This window comes from Mus musculus, chromosome 2, assembly GCF_000001635.26.
Source record: "Mus musculus strain C57BL/6J chromosome 2, GRCm38.p6 C57BL/6J".
Classification (NCBI taxonomy): Eukaryota; Metazoa; Chordata; class Mammalia; order Rodentia; family Muridae; genus Mus; species Mus musculus.
Genome location: NC_000068.7, coordinates 172,340,123 through 172,356,140, shown reverse-complemented (window position 1 = coordinate 172,356,140; position 16,018 = coordinate 172,340,123). Strand labels below are relative to the sequence as shown.

Genomic DNA, 16,018 nt, shown 5'->3' with positions numbered 1-16,018 from the left:
CGACTGGTGTTTTTCTGGCCTGCTGGATAGTGGCCAGTGCCATCTGTCCATCAACCAGAGGGGGAACTTGGAATTAGAGAAACAGGCTTTCATGGCCAACTGGACCACCATCAGGAACTTGAGAACATGCCTGAGTGGAAGTCTATCCTCTTGGGACAAGAGGCCTCTAGTCATCCGTCCTGTGCTAAGGCTTTGTTGAAGTAGCAATATTGCTAGTACTGTCCACCCAAGCTGCAGTTAAGTGAGATGCAATCCAGGGAGGCAAACTGAGCACGGGACACTGCCTCCTCTAGCTCCGGCTAGTTTGTGACTATCCTACATGCAGAGGAGTGCCACATTCCCATGGCGCTCTTCCTGGCGGCAGTGATGGCTTACCAGACGGCAGACCGCAGACTTTTACAAAGGCTTTTATTTGTTTCAGACTGTAAGCCATTCACTTGGTCTGCTTAAGAAACTAGAGACACACAATGGCTTACATCTTAAAGTGGTTTCCTGGCTCCTGGTCTACTTAAAGATCACATAGGCAGGAGCAGCTCTGTGCGCCTTGCTGGCTTATACGGTGCTTTAGTTGCTTCACCTCAACTCTTGCTGTGTTCTGGCTGCTGGGTAGAGGCCTGAGAGCGGGGCTAGGTTTGGAAGATCCGTGGCTGTGGGTAGGAGCAGTTTTATTGCTGCTTTTAATGTGTTTCTTTGCATAGATGTTACTTAGGTACCGGAATGGGAGAGCAGCGGGGGTGATGATCCAGAGCCTGAAGCACAGAACACAGGCTCAGTGGAGAGGCCTCTTCCAGTCCACCTGCCACTGGCCTGGAGCATCTTGGCTCAGCTATGTGGATGTCCTTGGAATCAGTTTCGGTAATACATCCTGATTTGACATCAGAGGAAGCTTTTTGGCAGTGGGCTGTACTAAGGAAAATAAGACAATCCCACTTCAGAGATCTCACAATGGAGAATTTGTCTCACAAAAACTCCTTTAAATGTTAACTGAGACAAATGACTGGGTAACCGTGGGCTAAGAGGCGGTTAGCCAGAGCTCTATAAAATGCATTCTGCTAGTTAACAGTTCTCTCCTTTGTCTCCTGGCTGTCAATGTAATTTCAAAGGAATTGTGTGCAAGAAAAAAAAGAACACAGTCCTTTCCACCATGCAGCTGAGCAGACTTCAAAGTTCAAACACTAGCTCCCCGGGGGAGAACTATAGATGTATGGTTATACTTCGTATGGTTGCGGGGAGGTTCTTATTATAGACATGAGAACAGCCAGAGGCATCTGAAGTTGAGAGAGAGAGAGGGGTGGACTGAACATGGCCGGGGGATCCGTGAGACGGAGAGGAAACTGGCACAGGATAGAGAATCGAGCACAGAGAGGACCAGGAGCCAAGAGGACAGAGAATAGCTGGTTATAAGGACAGGCAGCTGGGGGACGGGAAGCCTGTGAGTTGGGGGCAGTTTAGGGTAGGGAGGACAAGAAGGGCTAGGAACACTGAAATGTGTATCAGGGTCTTGTGATACCAGCATGCCCTGATACGCCGTTAGGTACCACAGGTCTACTACTGGGAGAGCTATGACCCTTCTGCCAGAAGTAAGGAGAATGACTCCATTTGGTAGAGAGAGAACCAGTTTCACGGGTTCCCGAGGAATGCTGTCTTTATCTGACCAGCAGAAATTCTATAGTCCAGGTGAGCCCGTTTCTGGATATTTGGGCTGCCTTGGGGGGGATGGAGTTTGTTTTGGATATGACAGAACAGAACAAGTGTCCCCACGCCAGGCTGCCCAGAGGGCAGGCTTGAGCCCTGGAGCCAATTCTTGCTCTGTCTGCTCCTGACTTCGTGGAGGAGGAAGCCTCAGTTTGAGTCTCTGCTTGACTTTCTATTCCAACCTCCCTCTACACCAGCGGTACCCAACCTTCCTCATGCTGCCACCCTTTAGTACAGTTCCTCATGGTGGCCCCCAACCAGAAGGTTATTTTCATTGCTACTTCACAATTAATTTTGCTACTGTTTTGAGTTGAGCTAGAGGTTTGACAAAGGAGTTGCAACTCACAAGTTGAGAACCACTGGCACCCATGAGCTGGCAGGCTATGTTCTGTAAGAAAGCAGCTGAACAAGCCAGTAAGTGGCTCTCCTCTCTGGCCTCTGCTGTCAGCTCCTGCCTCCAGGTGCCTGCCCTCCCTGTGTTTGATGAAGTGTTGTATGGAACCGTGAGTTTGGTCATTTTGTTTCATCACAGCAATAGGACCCTAATTAAGACATCTCTTTTCCCCAGCTTGTATTATTTCTTGGTTTCTTTACAGTTAGAACGAGCAATATTTTCCTCTCAACCTCCCCCCACCCCCCAAAGTGGTACAAATATACATCTGATTAATTCAATTTAAAAAAGTTCAGTGGTGCATTGTAAACATGTCAGGTCTGGAATGCCTCAAGTTTCAGATAGCTAAGTGGATTGTCTAAGAAAGCTAGGGTGCTTTTAGCTTCTATGGCAGTATCTAAGGTTCCCCAGAATATGGGCATCAGGAGCCCATTGACAACATCACAATTGGGCAGTGTTTCTGTATTTTACAAACCATATTGCCTAGTATCAATGAAATCTCAGACTTGGAGCCCCATCCCATCCAGCCTCGAAGTGGATGGGGCACATGACAAGTTCTTGGCCTGCTTTCCCCACAGCAAGTGCTGCGAATGTCAAGGGCTTGATGGTAATGTGGATCGTGGTTATTTTCGCCTCACTAATTGTAGCGCCAGCAGCTGTCTGCTGAATATTGCATATTAAACCGCAGGCAAACCAGGGCGGGCAGGGTTTGAAAAGCCAGCAAATTAACCACTGCTTTTTAAGAATCTGAGCAAAGGTTAGCCCCCGGGGGGGCTTTATAGACAGCACCTCTGCCCCGATGATCTAGAGGAACAATTTGTAGGCAGTCTCTTTTTGTGCTGGGGATTGCATTTAGGCCGTCTGTGCCAGGTGAGTAATGACCTCAGCCCTCTCTCACTGGTGAACAAGACACAGTCTTATAAATTGTTAAGCGGACCCTGAACTATAAGTAGCTTAAGCAGGCTTGAATTTGAGATCCTCCTGCCTCCGCCTCCAGAGCAGCTGGCTTTACTGGCCTGTACCACCAGGCCTGGCTGTCAACTCATTTTGATGCCTTGGTGACATTTTTAAGTCATGTACATGAGGAACAGCATTAAAAAAAAAAGTAAATTAAAACACCAGATGTTTGATGATAAAAGTAAAACCAACCCACAGGGAACGTAGCAATTAGCCTCGGCCCCTCCCTTCCCCCACCAGGAAAGAAAGCCACCTTGCACACAGCCCAAATCTTGCAGATCAGAAGAGACTGGCGTCAAGGCTTGGTGGCTGGAGGTTTAAAGAGTCCAACGCTGCGGAAGTATCTGACGACAAAGGGCACAGAGACCAAGGTGATGCTGATCCGAACGGGAGCAAACAGCTTATGGATGGCATAGGCCACCACGAATGTGCTGGTGCCTGCTGCCATTTTGGACTGCACCAGGGACTCTTTAAAGCCAAGTTTAAGCAGGATTGCAGACATGTCTATGCCACTGGGGGTAGGGGTGGGGAGAGAAAGAGACAAAGAAAACATTACAGCAGGGATTAAAGCAAGAAATTGATTTGTCTGGGTTAACAGTATTTTTACTTTTTATTAAAAAAAACAACAACTCATGATTATTGTGTGAGTGTAGGCAATGCACGCGCCATGCCATGCATGTGGAGGTCAGAGGTCAGGAATCAGTTCCTTCCACTGTGAATTCTAGGACTGAGACCCAGGCAATCAGGCTTGTGTGGCAAGCCCTTAGCCTGCTGGGTTGTCTCGCTGACCCAGAGGAACTCCACTTTAAAAGTATATAATAATGTAAGGACCTGGATGATCAGTTGGTTTCAGCAAACAAGACAAAAAACAAACAAACAAAAAAAAACCCAACCAAAAAAACAAACCAATAACCCACACATTAGCTTAGCTTACAGCAAGAAAACAAACAATAACAAAAAAATCCAAAACAATACTTTTGAGACAAGGTCTCATGCCCAAGCTGGCTCAAATTCTATGTCACCAAGGATGGATGACCTGAATTGTGACCCTCTTGCCTCCATCCACCTCTGAAGGCTGGGATTACAGGTGCATGGCTGATGCAGTTTGAGGAGCAGAACTCAGGGCTTTGTGAAGGCTGGGCAAGTGATTCTACCGACTGGGCCACACCCCCAGCCCGCCCTCCCTCCCTCCCTCCCTCCCTCCCTCCCTCCCTCCCTCCCTCCCTCCCTTCGTTCCTTCCTTCGTTCCTTCCTTCCTTCCTTCCTTCCTTCCTTCCTTCCTTCCTTCCTTCCTCCCTCCCTCCCTCCCTCCCTTCCTCCCTTCCTTCCTTCCTTCCTTCCTTTATTTTTAGACGTGCCTCATGTTGAAGCCCAGGTTGCCCTGGAACTTTTGGTCTCAGCTTCCCAAACACTCACAGGTGTGCGCCGCCACACCCAGCCACAAACAATAATGAACACAGGTGAAAACTGTACCTGGAAACAACTGTGTAAAATATCCCCAAGGACACCAGGGAGATCCCAATGTGCATTGACACGCCCACGGCCCCGTACTCTTGGAAAACCTTCTTCAGCTGCTGTGTTCTGCTTAGCTTTTTCTCTGTGCCGGTGACACTGCCTCCTGGCTCGGGGGTCCTGTTGGGCTCCTGTTCACAGACCAAGGGGAGGTTAGTTAGGTTGGTAGCTGCCACCGGCCTTTATCCTTATCTGATCTCTGCACCCCTGCCTCCTCCTCAGATGTCAGTGACCACCACTCCCGCTAAGCCAGGCTGTGTCAGCAGAACTGCGGCCGGGGGACGTCCAGGTCCTCTCCTAGCACAGAAGGACCTGGCGGATGGAGTCTGGCCGTGGATGTTGGGATGTTGGGATGTTGGGATGTTGGGAATGGTGACTTGGATTTTCCTAGGTGGGTCCAGTGAGAACATATAAGGGTCCTTAGAAGGGCAAGGAGTGGGCACGAATTGGAATCCAAGGGGAGGTGTTAGCAGGTTCCTGAAGATGCTGTACTGCTTGCTTACGATGTGTCGGTGTGGCCAGGGGTGGGGCGGGAGGCTGTTAGAAGCCGCAGCAAAAGGCAGGACATGGATTCTGCCCAGGAACCTCAGGAAACAAACTACCCCAGCTGTGACCTTGACCTTAGCCCAGTGAAGCAAGTTTTAGACTTCGGACCTCTAGCGAGGGAGCTAATAAATGTGTTGAGCACCAGAGGAGCGACACAGGCTTGTTATCAAGGCCAGAAGTGTGACACTTGATTAGAATAGCTTTAGGAGACACCTCTGGGTAGGTCTGTGAGAGCTTTTCCAAGGAGGAGGGAAGACCCACCATGAATGTGGGAGGCTCCATTCCCTGGGCAGGGCTCTGGTGCTGAATAAGAAGAAAGTGAGCTGAACACCTGCGTTGATGTCTCTCTGCTTTCTGACGGCAGAGGCAATTGGATGGGCTGACCCCATGATATCACCAAGATGGAATAGTCTCAAAGCCCAGCCACGATGAGTCCTTCCTTCCTAATGCTGCTTTTGCACAATATTTGGTCACCGAAATGAGAAAAGTGGCTAATGTGACAGCTCAGACCATCCGAGTCTGTGGTGTGAGCACACAACACCAGGTCCGCACTATCCCGAGAGGGGAGCAGGGCTGAACAGGATGGAGCTCCAACAGCCATGAGCCTTTACTGAGACAGGAAACACGGTAGGGCAGGCCGAGTCCTGGACAAAATACTGACCAGGGTGGGGGAAGAAATTAGCCAATCTGTGTGTGTGTGTGTGTGTGTGTGTGTGTGTACACGGGCACACAGGCAGGCATCACAGGCATGCATGTCACAGTATGTACATGGAGTTAAAGGACGACTTTGTAGAGTGGATTCTCTTCCCCCACCTTTGTGTCTGTGTAATATTTGTTTTTCTGCTGCTGTGATAAAACACCGTGGCCAAAAAGCAAGCTGTGGAAGAGTTCATTTTGGCCCACGGTTCCCGACAGATGAATCCATCCTGGTGCGGTGGCAGCAAGCGGCAGGCGTGGTAGTGGGAGCAGGAAGCTGAGATACCGTATCAGGAAGCATAGAACAAACTGGACGTGGGGAGGACCAGAAACCCAGAGGCCACGCCCACGGAGAGGCTGCAACTCCCCAAACAGTGCCACCAACCACGACCAAGTGTTCAAATGTCTGAGCCTATGGGGACATCCTCATTCAAACCACACAGCGGGAACTGGAATTGGGCTCAGTGTTGCCAGGTGTGCAAGGCAAGAAAGAAGTGTACCCGCCAAGCCACCTGGCTGCTCACATGGGACGATCTTAACATGCGCTGGATCATCTTCTGAGCCTGGGAACTTTGGATCAGACAACAGAGGTCACAGCCACACTTGGATTAGACAAAACACACCTCTGCAAGAGAATGCTTCTGACCGAAGGCTTTTTTTTGAGTCTTTGGCTCTCGATGCCACCTCTGGTTATTGATCCTGCAGCTGGGCAGATTGCTCCCTGATTTTGCAGCAGAGCAACTCTGCAAAGGCAAGGAAGTGGATGCACCAGAATGCTAGGGATGGCACAGGACTCCCCTACTGAGGGGGAAATGGTACTACTGTGTTTTGAGCAGGAGTCCCCAAACTGCACCTACACAGCCACTTGCTGCAGCTCTGGGTCCTCACTTCCTACTCGTGGGATAAGGCTCAGCACCCTCCCATGTCCCTCGCCAGCCCCAAGTGCACAAATCCTACTTTCTGTGGTTTCAGAGCAGGGGGCAGCTAGAGGACCCTTCTCTTTGTCCCTCTGCCTGTGAGCCCAACCTTGATTTTTTGCAGATCTGGGTAAAGGCCTGAGGACTGGGCCTTGTCATCATCATGTCTGGAGGTGCCTGGAAGGTAATCACTAAACTTAGAGAAGAAAGCCCTGGCTCACCCGGCCTCTGCGCTGGCCCCGCTAGCAGGATGTGCTACAGGGAGGGAGTGTGGATGTGTCCATCCCTCATGTTAGATGGAAATCCTTCATGAGTCTCTCTGCATTGTAGCCTTCAAGTCCTAAGCAAACTGTATCTCCATTGGGCTTTGCAAGGCTCCCCTATCTAATTTTAGTATTTATTTTATGGGTTTGGGTGTTTATCTGCACGTATGTATATCTATGTACCAGAGGCCTCAGATTCCCCTGAAACTGGAGTTACAGAGAGTTGTGAGCTGTCCTGTGGGTGATGGGAATTGAACCCCATGTCCTCTATAAGAGCAGACAGTGCTCTGAATCACAGGATCATCTCTCCAGCCTCCTCCCCTCTCTAAAACAAACAAATGTCTGGCCCTAATGTTTGCTCCTCTAGCCTGGTAGAAGCTACTGTTTATTTTCTGGCTGGAAGTCTGGCTGCCTTTCTATTCTCCCTTCTGGGCCAGAAGGCCTTTTGCCAAACCTGAGAGTATGAGACAAAGGGGGCCTCAGCAGACAGCTGTGGCTGTTCTGGGGCACGGAGACTGGGCCATAACTGAGATTGCCTGGGCCAAGTGTCAATGGGCTTTTGACTGACATTGGCCTAATGGAGGTGCGGGCACTGGGATGGTCTGCAGATTGTCTTATCAGCTTGGCCACCCCATCTGCAGCCCAGGGGAGGAGAGAATTACTTATCAGAAGGGACCAGAGCCCCTGTGAGCTTTTTAGTAGGGGAGTGCTTGTCTCAGGGAGGGGGGAGTGGTAAGGGCTGGCCAATAAAAGAAAGCCGAGGCAGCTTTTCTTCCTGTCCCCCAGAACCAGAACATCTAGAAAAGTCTCTCCTGTAGGGAATGACCATTCTGGCAAGACATGAAGGACCATGCATTTTTCTTCCAAGTCCTAGAGGGATTTAAAGAAGCTGAAGCAAAGGGATTCATGAGAGTGGCTGGCAAGCAATGGGGCACCGGTAGATACTCTTTCCCCACGAAGTACTGCTGTTTGCCACCTGCAAGGGCTCTGGACTTCCCTGACACACTGACACACTGACCTCAAAGTGCTCAGGCGGGGATGCATCTCAGTGGTAGAGCGTCTAGCACATGCAATACTCTCATTTCCTAGCACAGTATCAACCCAGCTTGGCGGTGTAAGCCTATAGTCCTTTGGAGGTGGAGGCAGGAGGATCAGAAGTTCAAGCCTATTGAGTTGAAGGCCAGCCTGGCTGGAATACAGGAGACCTTGTCTCAAAACAACCAGAGGAAGCCATATTAGAAAAAGAAGGTTGATTGAGTTGATCACGCTGTGTGGTAACACTTGCTCCCATCCATTTGATAAGTACCGTATGTGTTGACTTTGTACTGGGCCGTGTTCTGAGTGCCATGAAAATCTTAGTTTAGTGCAATCCTCACAATATCCCCATGAACAGAAGAGGATCTGCAAAGTCCGGGGTGTGTGTGTGTGTGTGTGTGTGTGTGTGTGTGTGTGTGAGCACATAGCCAGAGGCAGCACAGCCCAATCCCAGACCCAGCACTGTGCCTGTCAGAGTGTTCCAGAGCAGGGACATTGCAACAAACCAGACGGACAGACCTCTAAGAAGACTCTGACTTTAGGGAGCAGAGAACAAACAGTGAAACCTAGGGAGGAGACACACCAAGACAAGCAAGGAGTGAGTCAGGAGGGATGCTGCTCATTAGATAAGGGACGCCAGCCAGCAAGCCACTTGCATACGAACTCCTCCCCCTCCCCCCCCCAGGGTCACAAGTGGCCTCCACTCACTTGGTCTATGTGACCCTGAACCCTGAGCTCTGAAAGGGCTCCTTGTGTGGCGTATCTCCCCATCTCTGGCACAGTGCAGTCCTTGCTGTAGGCAAGAGGTTGACATGTCACTCAAGACACTTGATTTACTATCTAGAACATTTGGAGACCCCAGCTGGCCTCCCAGTGAAGGCAGGCAGGTTGGAGGTGGAGTGGGAATGCCGGACTGAGTCCCAGGGCAGGTCCCTCCCCCACAGTTGGCTTCTTGAGGAGTATCCTTTTTGAAGTACAAGCTCAGCTCCTGGGCTCTGGAGGCCCTGGGCGGTGTGACACGGATGACAGAAATCACTGGTGTCAGCCATGATGTACCAGATGCCAGCTAGCATGCTGTCGCCTATCACATTCACCCTCTGGGAAATGACTTAGTAACATCTCATTTTACAGACATGGAAAAGGGATAGCGTTTGATCAAAGTGATTGACTTAGCAAGCAGAGACATGGATCCTATGAGCCTGAGACCAGACTTATCCTTGCTGTAAACACACCTGTCAAGGCAGAGTGTGTGTTTAAGGTTAGGGTTAGGGTTAGGGTTAGGCTACCAACAGGGCTGATGTGGCAGAACAAGGTGAGAGGTTGTACCAGATCGTGAAGGCAGCTAAGATCTGAGCGCTAGAGAAGAGACAGTATAGGGCGGGGGGGCACACTACTGGTAGTCAGGGAAGACTTTCTGGAGGAGAGGGAAGCTATGCGGTGCCCTGAAGCACGGTACGCTGTGAGTATCCTGACTTGTGCTCAGGAGCAGAGCTGAGGCCAGTGTCCTGTCTGTCAGGCAGGAGAGAGGGGAAGGAAGTCCTTCCATCATTGTGCTCGGCACTCAAGGAAAGCGACCAATCCCTAACTGAAAAGCCACGGGAGCAGACAGTACTCAGAACTGCCCGATTCATGGCAGTGATCTTTCTTTCAGACTCCCCCAGACCTCGACGCTTCCGATCTACTACTTCTGAACTCCTGCTTTTTTTTTTTTTTTTTTTTTTTTTTGAGACCTACTTGAGATATGCTGCTGTCTGAATGGAAGCTGGTTTTCACTCTGAGCACTCAGGGCAAGTAACCACAACAAAACGGGATGGACTGCCTGCTCTGAGCCTGCTCTTCCAGCTAGATAAAAGGGTGGCGCAAGGAGCACAGGGAAGCGGTAGATGTACCGGCGGCACCGGCGATGCCGCCTCCTGGGCCCAGTGCCCAGGCCTCAACTGAACTTCAAAAGGAACAAGTCCAGGGGCCGGACTGGAAGTTCATATAGAATTCAGGCCCCTTGCGATCGGCTCGGTAACGCCACTGTTCTGGCTTTCGAAACTGGGGCTCGGCGGGCGACTCCATGACCTTGGGCAGCGCACCATTCCACTCCTAGCCTCAGTTTCTCCGGCTGCTAACTGAAAGAGATTTTTCTCGGATTCTAGGAATCTGAGAACTCAGGGACCCCGGAGGTGACCCGTTTCGGTCAGGTGCAATGTAAAAATTGTCCATTGGGGCTGGCCCTGGCACGGCGCTCCGGCCACTTGGGGATCAGGGTCCGAGTGGCTGTGGGGAGTCTTACCTGGCGGCTGAGACAGTCCCCGCGGGCCGTGCGCAGCAGTCGGGCGTCCGGAACCGGATGGGACAAGGCTAAGGCCCAGAGCGGTGGAGCACAGGAGGTGGCGGTTCCCAGGAGCCAAGGGGCCAGGGGCCGCAGCCGGGTGCTCACTCTTCCTGCCGGGCCAAGCAGCGTCAACAGCCCGGCCATGGCGCGCCGCGAGCGCAGCTCCAGTGTGCCCACTCGGGAATCAGCTCCAACACAGCGCGGTGGGCGGGGCCGAGACCGGGGCCTCGAGCTCCACCCCCCGACAGGCCCCGCCCCAACACCTTTAGGGCCCGCCCCCGGAGCGGAGCTGAGCGTGGGATAGGCGGGGCTCTATAGCGGAGCGCAGGTTTTGGGCTCCACCCAACAGCTCCGCCCTCCGCAGAAGCAGCCTATCCATGAGTGGGTGGGGCATCTGGAGACGCTCGCTCTCTTTTGTTCCCGCCCCTCAGCCCCGCTTCCTTGGCTAAGTTCCGCCTCCTGAAGCGGAGTGGGCGGGGCTGGGGACCTGCCAAGTCTATCAGCCTAGTTCTCAGGACCTCAGGCCAGTTCTTTGTGGAATGCATTTTCTCAGAACTTTCCAGGATTTTGAGTTTCCGGACTGTGGAGCGCGGCTGGCGGCTGTTTCAAGCGAGGGCTAATGCATTCTTTGTTTTTCCTCTCAGCCGAATGGGTGAAACCTGGAAGACTGATGCTTACGTGAATGCTTTAAAGAAGAAAGGAACTATAGAGGTTAACTCTCACTTGAAGAAGCCCTCTAAATGAGCCTACTATATCGCGGCTGTGAACATGAAAGCAGCCACTGTGGAGAAAAGTTTTGTACTTTCACAGATAGTTAAAAGTACACAAACCAGGTTGGTCAGCAACTCCGCTCCCATAGTGTCTCAAGAGAAGCAAAGACTCACATTTCTGTCGGACTAAAATCTGACAAGAGGGCACTCTCTCTTACCTGGTGACTATGCACTGCCTGGGGACTTGGGCCCACAGGAAGGCGTTGCTGGCATTAGATGTGGCCCCTCTACCTTGGACCTCTAGGCCCATGAGCCAAAATTAACCCTTCTGTTCTTATAACTTAAAGAAATAATAGTAAACTGTTATCTTGACATGGTGGTGCAGATCTGTAACTCAAGCACCCAGGAGGCTGAGACAGAAGGATTAAGAGTTCAAGGCCAGCCTCGACCCCAGGAGAACCTGTCCTACACACATGCTCAGAAGACAGCAATACTCATAGCAGGGCAGTCCAGATATCTGTCAGCTGGAGAATGGAACTTCCATCTGTGGATCACTTGCTATCCAAGCTGAGTTCCACCCTGGGGCCCAGGCAAGGTGGGGGTGGGGGCTGGGAGGTGGGGGGAGAGAGCCACAGTCTCCACAAAGTGCTCCTCTGGCCTGTACACATGCTCCCTCCCATGCAATAATAATAAAAAAATTTTTTTAAAGTAAGGCGTGAACACCTTCATCCTAGGGACAAGTCTCAGGACTGCTTTGCCAAATGGAAAATTCCAGCCACAAACACAACATGCAGGAGGATTTCATCTTCAGAGAATGCAAAGTTCACAGGCAAAATTCTGGACCCCCCCCCCCAAAAAGGTCAGCGGCTATCTAGGATTGTGAGTGGGATTTGGGCGGGGATTCAAGGAGCAGGGGGCTGACAGGGCAGTGAGGGTCACCACAATAAGCAAAGCTCACTTTTATGCAGAGCAATCATACTTCAGTGAAACAATGCCAGCGGTCCCCAGGACAGGCACCGTGGCCCAGCCTATAACTACAGTATTTGGGAAGTAGAGGCAGGAGCTCCAGACCAGCCCCCAAGCTCAGTCTCCTTGACCCAAAAGAATAAAATGTATAAAGCTAACATTCTCAAGATGTGCTGGCTGGATTCCAGCTTGGCAGAGCTCTCAGAGTCAGAAACCACGCTGGTTATGCCTGAGCTCTGTTTGTGGTAGTCCGGTACCAGTGTCTGAAGGAGGCAGACTGATCCTGTGTGGACTGCTTCTGCTCAGGGTGTTCAAGCTATAAAGATGAGTTAAAGGTATAGTCCTAAGCCGGGCGTGGTGGCGCATGCCTTTAATCCCAGCACTTGGGAGGCAGAGGCAGGTGGATCTCTGAGTTCGAGGCCAGCCTGGTCTACAAAGTGAGTTCTAGGTCAGCCACAGAGAAACCCTGTCTCGAACCCCCCCCTCCAAAAAAAAATAAAGGTATAGTCCTCAGTCACATTGGTCCTGCAACTCCAGCTGTGTGACCTGGAGTCAGTGGCTCAGCCTCTCTGAGCTTCACCTTTTCGCTTGTAAATTGAAGACACCCTAAGAGTTCCTCTTGTAAGACTGTTGGGAGAAGTCTTGACACAAATGTTAGAGTGGGCTGTTACCTAGTGCCTGGTGCACAAAAGGAGAGGGCATTTGATCCGGAATGTCTCAAAGGTGTCAGAGAGGGCTCCCAGCACTTCATCTGGAGGGCCTCCTAGGTCCCACAATGCTCTTGTGTCTGGGTCTCCTTTATTCACTCAGGCCTCCCGCTCTGGCTTCCTAGGAACTGAGTTTGTGATTTCTGCTTTATGGTTCTTGGGGGGAGAGAGAAATACATTTAAATTTTTCCCTTTAAATTTAACAGAGGATGAGGAACAGTGTGTTGGAATGGCCAGCCTTTGACCATTCGTTCATATTGACCATTTGACCATTCATTCGTATGATCAATAATGTGTGTGTGTAGATGCTCTGAATGTACACACCCAAGTACAGGTGTGTCCAGAATACGGCAAGTGAAAGGGCTCTTCCTCCCTTCTGCCCTCTATAACCCCCCACGGCTAGTAGTAACTCACACTTAGGAGCTCTGCGCCACGTGGAGGACAGCATCCTTCCCACACTCACACACTCCAGCTTCATGCCATGAGGACGGAGACACCCTTCCAACACGCACACTACTCATTTGGCGGAATGGCTTCCCCTCCGTAACAGAACTCTCCGGCACATCATTGACCACATCGGAGTACAGTAAGCAGCTATGAGGTAGTCTCAAATTCTCCAAGATGTTTCTGCATCAGAAATACAAACAGAACGCAAATAGCATCTGAGGTCGGAAGGCATTTCAGGCACTTCGGGTACTCGCATCAGGTAACGTTTCAACTGGAGTTATTTTTGGAGAGGCTGACACAGGTGGCTGTGCTTTCCTGTCCCCGGCTTTCGGACAGGGTCTGACCTCAAACTTATAGTCGTCCTTTGTTTGGTTTTCCAAACACTGAGATTACAGGCCAGTGCCACTCACTGTGTACAGTGTGACTTCATTTTGATCTGACAACTCCTCCACCTTGTTTCGGAACAGTATTCTCTGAAGACCTCTCTGGTCAGCCATCTGGTGGTTTGGTCTCAATTGTCCCTCTTGGCTGGGATGAGATTTGTCCCCGTTGGTTTGATCTGACCACACAGGGAAGGGAGATGTCAAGTGTCAGGTGTTAAGGAGTTACTGCCAATAAATCCCTTGATAAATAAATGGTTGAAAAGTTACCCAGGGAGATCTTAGGCTGAGCCCACCCAGACGTCCATGCCTGAACTTAATTTTGTCCATCTTGTGGATGATGTCCTCAAATCTCAGATAATACAGACATTCTGCTTGTATAGGATGTCCAGAGACAATAGTTCAAAGTTTTATAAGAGTACAAACCGCAGCCACCAAGATCACAAATGCTTTAGAGGAGAACCAGGGCCGTGCAGGACCAAAGACTCAGCCCAGCTGCTCTGTGCTCTTTCTCTCTTCCCCTCTGTGCTGGGCATTGAGTCCAGGGCTTAATAATGTTCTTACTATCCACAGACCCTTTTCTGTTTATTATTATTATTTTTTTGTACATGAGGAATTGAGGTTTCAGGAGTACAGTCACCAGAGGTCCCTCAGCAGGAGTGCCATCTGCAAGGGATTAGGCCCTCATTCTGTCCTTGTCCTTGACAAGGGGCCTGGTGAGACTCCTCAGTGCTGCAAAGGGCTCGGAATCAAGGAACCAGTTCTCAGTGCTTTAAGGACTGGCTGTCAGGAACTCCTGCAGAGTTGGGCTGGATCCCTTCCAGGAAGGGCTCCCAGCCTTTCTGTCTGGGTCATTGTCTTTCAGCAGATTGATCAGCGAAGCGCTGCAGACCACTACTGATGACAACAGTGTACCGGACCCAGACCTCTGCCACCAGCAGGCAAAAGTGGCCCCAATGGCTTTTGTTTATTATGTGTCCACGTTACACCTGCACCAGCTCCTTCTACCTGCATCCCAGAACCAGCGAGGACATAGACAAAAGGAACCCCAAAGTAAGCCAGGAATGCTGTGGGACAACTGTAATCCAAACATTTGGGAAATGGAAGGAGAAAGGGCAGAGGCTCAGGGTCATCTCCAGCTCCATAGTAAATTCAAGGCCAGCTTAGGCTATGTAAGATCCTGTCAAAAATGATAATGAGGATGATGATACATTTTTTTTAAAAAAGGAAAAGGAAAGTGTCACGCTTTGGTAAACATTCCGGCACCCAGTGGGAAGAGTCCCTGTGACAAAATCATGGTGGCAAAATCTGTTTCAAGTAGGAAGAGATGCAGGGAACTCTAACAAGGCCCCCCTCCCCAGGCTTCGGTGGAAATACAGCCTGGGGTGGTGGAGGAGGGCAGAGCATGCTGTGAAGTAAGAAAGGAAATAAACAAAAGACTCGGTTTGCATTGAAAATGAAAGGTCCCTCTTCCAAAATGATTAGAAATGCCAATTAGTGGGCACTACACCAACTGCAGGCCTCTTAGGGCCAGGGTCTGTTGTCCTCAATCCAGATCCCATGTGTTAGCTTGGTCAGGCAGGGACATGAAGGCTGTGCCTCAGACAGACCAGCAGCCTGAGAGCTAAGGGCCTTATGTTGCTTGACCAGGGGCACTGAACTCTCTCTGTTTAAATAAAGTGTGACCATCCTGCCAGACACTAGACAGGGCACCAACTGTGGGGCTGAGCCTTCCTCTGGTCCAGAGTGTCACCTGGCCATGACCCTCACAGAAAGGCATGGTGGCCCTCGGGTTAGACTGAAGATGAAGAATTCCACTCAGAGTTAAGGGAGTGTCTCTCCGCTAACAGAACGACTGTGTAACTAATAGAACTGCTTCGTAACGGCTGTGGATTTTGCTACCATGAGCTCTGTCAACTCCTGCTTCACCCGGGTGCTCTGGAGGATGTGCGGTACAGACCGGCTGAGACCACAGTCTCAGGCTGAGCTCCCAGCTCTGCTCAAACGGGCTGAACCCACCTCCTATGGCTAAGTCTTTCAACCTTCCAAGGTAGGGATAGCCATAGCTATAGTACCAAGCCTTGTGAGGCTTCCGTGGTACCACACAAGCCTCCAGAATCGACCAGTGTACAGAGGAAGACTGGTGTCTACTTAGCCTTCATTTTCAATTTGCCGCAACCTAGAGTCATTTGAGTGGAAAACCTTGATTGAGGAATTTTCTAGGTCTGCTTGGACTGTGGTCGTCATGTCTACGGCAGGTTGTCTACATTAGTTATTGATGAAGGAGGGCCTAGTCTCTTCCCTGGTTCCCACCTAGGCAGGTAGCCCTGAGCTGTGTAGAAAGCTGGCCAGCACTGGGCCTGAGGGCAAGCCAGAGAGTGAGCTAGCCAGCAACATTCCTCCATGGTTTTGATTTAAGTACCTGCCTTGGGTTCCTGCCCTGACTTCCTTCAATAATGGATGGTGACAGTGA

The 16,018-nt window shown here is 50.8% G+C and overlaps 1 protein-coding gene across 2 annotated transcripts; it reads right to left on the bottom strand.

Moving 5' to 3' along the window:
* Positions 1-391: 391 nt before the first annotated feature.
* Positions 392-10,571, bottom strand: Fam210b (family with sequence similarity 210, member B). 2 transcript variants are annotated; one of them, XM_006500059.1, is made up of 4 exons: positions 10,294-10,571; positions 4,517-4,686; positions 3,297-3,555; positions 392-906 (listed from the first exon to the last, which is right to left on the bottom strand). In XM_006500059.1, exons 1-3 carry the CDS (start codon positions 10,477-10,479, stop codon positions 3,339-3,341), a joined length of 573 nt encoding a protein of 190 aa, XP_006500122.1. In that variant the 5' UTR covers positions 10,480-10,571; the 3' UTR covers positions 392-906; positions 3,297-3,338. The 2 variants fall into 2 exon arrangements, with proteins under 2 accessions (XP_006500122.1, NP_080188.3); NM_025912.4 differs by having other exon boundaries at positions 392-3,555; positions 10,294-10,564.
* Positions 10,572-16,018: the final 5,447 nt, after the last annotated feature.